Raw genomic sequence first — 2156 nt, 5'->3', positions numbered from 1 at the left:
CTGTCATTCTCGCTCCTGGGGTTTACCTCCTAGCCAATCCTATTGCCGGAGTTCAGGTTGCCCCCGCCCTCTTCAAACAGCCCTTTGCTCAGGCTCCAACCCCTCCTCGCACAGATATACACAAACGACGCTTCTATTTCCGTCAGCTCACTGCAAATCAGGACGGGAGGGTCCTCTCGGGTCCTCCCCCTCCCCGACTGCCAGCCAATCGGGGTGCAGAGGCCGTTGGTGTGTCTTGGGGCTTGGAGGCCGTTCTCTGTGACGCAATGGGTGCGGGGCGGTGCCATTGGTCCTGATGGGCCCCGCCCCACGGAGAGCGGTCCCTCACTGTTTACTCGAGCTCCTTCCCCAGCGGTCGCTGTAGTAGCGTCGAGTGGGTAGCGGGGGCCGGCCGCGCGTCCCGCACCACCCAGCGGCTGAGCCCTGCGCTGGCAGGGGGCCAGGCGCGGATCGTGCGCGGGGCGGGCGCCGGACCACTTGGTCACTGGTGTGGGGCGCTGAGGAGGCGGACAGCGGGGTCGGGGGCCATGAAGACGGAGATCTCCACTGCCGCGGGCTTCATCACCCGCCTGCTGCGCACCCCCGGCGGCATCGGCGACGAGCAGCTGCGCTGCTTCAGCGAGTCACTGCAGGAGGCGCTGCGAGGTGTGGGCGGGCGGGGGCAGCCCCCCAGTGCCGGGATCGCCCTGAGCCCCTCTAGGGGCAGCAAGGTTCAGAGTCCTTGAACTGGCCCTGCCTCCCCCCCCCCCACCCCGGGTGTCGGAGATGCCCCAGACGGGCGGTCCAGCACCCCGCACAGAGGAGCCCTCGCCCTCTGCTCCCTTGTCTCCGCCCCTCCATCCCACGACGTTATCGACCTCTCTTCCCTTGTTCGGGGCAACGGATGGTTGGCGCTAGGGAAACCTCCCACCCCCTCGCCCGGCTGTGGCTAGATAACCCGCCATTCATTAGTATCCTCCCTTCCCAGGGTTAGTGCCGTGAATCCCTGTGCAGCTGGAGGGCCCTTCATAAAGGGATTGAGGGAAGGTGATTGTGTTGGAGTTGCCTGGCCCCCTTGTGCCAGCAGTAACGTTTCTGTCTTTCTCTTTGTTCCCTCGCACAGACCATTATAAACACCACTGGTTTCCCCTGATGCCCTCCAAGGGCTCAGGGTACCGATGCATTAGGATCAACCACAAGATGGACCCTTTGATAGGGAAGGCAGCCGGCATGATTGGACTGAGCCATCAGAGACTCTTCCAGCTCTTACCCAGCGAATTGACTCTTTGGATTGATCCCTTTGAGGTGTCCTATAGAATAGGAGAAGATGGGTCTATCTGTGTCCTTTATGAAAGCCCCCCACCAGGTCTGAAGACTGCCAAAGCTCTGGAGAGTAGAAACAGCTGTAAAGAGGAATGGAGAATTGGCAGATCAAGCCCTTCCAAGAATTACAACATGATGACAGTTTCTAGTTAAAAATTAACATTCCTTGTACAATGATGTATGTATGTATCCCAGTTTCATAATGAAGTTAGATGATGTAATTGAAATGTTGATTTTCACCCCATAGCCATTAAAGTTGTAGTAGTACTGCCAAGTTCTTTGTTGTGGCCAAGGGCTAATGTATAAGCAGTTCTTTAAACTGCATGTAATTTTCTGGATTGTATACTGTAAATGAAATGTACAGTCAGCTGATTGTTCTACAGATATCTATTTTGACAGAATCCTTGGCTATTTGTAATAAAAAGAAAAGTAACTTAATTCTCTCTTTATAATGGCTTTTAGTTTATAATAACTTTCCACAAGATTCCTGTACTTATTGAGTAACTTCTAGGAAAAAAACACAGCTCTAACCAACTGTAATTAAAAATCTCTCCAGTGACTTGCCTGTACAAACTTTTCTCAGGGTCATAAAAATACAGCTGGAAGGCACAAATGACAAATATAACTTTTGTACTAACATATTTCATAGCGAAGAAGTCCTATCATGCCCAAGCAGCTTTCAAAGAAGAAATTGCTTCCCTATAAACTTAAAGACTATCTTGGAGAAAAACAATACAGTGGAGACATGCTCAGACAATTCTGTTCATCCAGTTTTCAGTACAATATATAAAATCTTTTAATGAACATAAGATATTTTTCAGAAAAGTGTGTGGTTCTTTCCTCATGTCAGTTCA

The 2156-nt window shown here is 51.9% G+C and overlaps 1 protein-coding gene across 1 annotated transcript; it reads left to right on the top strand.

The window, feature by feature from the left end:
• The first annotated feature begins 326 nt into the window (after positions 1–326).
• LOC128840454 (protein BTG1-like) lies at positions 327–1740 on the top strand. Its single transcript, XM_054034459.1, has 2 exons — positions 327–645; positions 1103–1740. Exons 1-2 carry the CDS (start codon positions 528–530, stop codon positions 1453–1455), a joined length of 471 nt encoding a protein of 156 aa, XP_053890434.1. The 5' UTR covers positions 327–527; the 3' UTR covers positions 1456–1740.
• The last annotated feature ends 416 nt before the right edge of the window (positions 1741–2156 follow it).

Source organism: Malaclemys terrapin, chromosome 7, assembly GCF_027887155.1.
Source record: "Malaclemys terrapin pileata isolate rMalTer1 chromosome 7, rMalTer1.hap1, whole genome shotgun sequence".
NCBI lineage: Eukaryota > Metazoa > Chordata > Testudines > Emydidae > Malaclemys > Malaclemys terrapin.
Note: the sequence above shows the minus strand (reverse complement) of the source record. Positions and strands in the feature narration are given on the sequence as shown.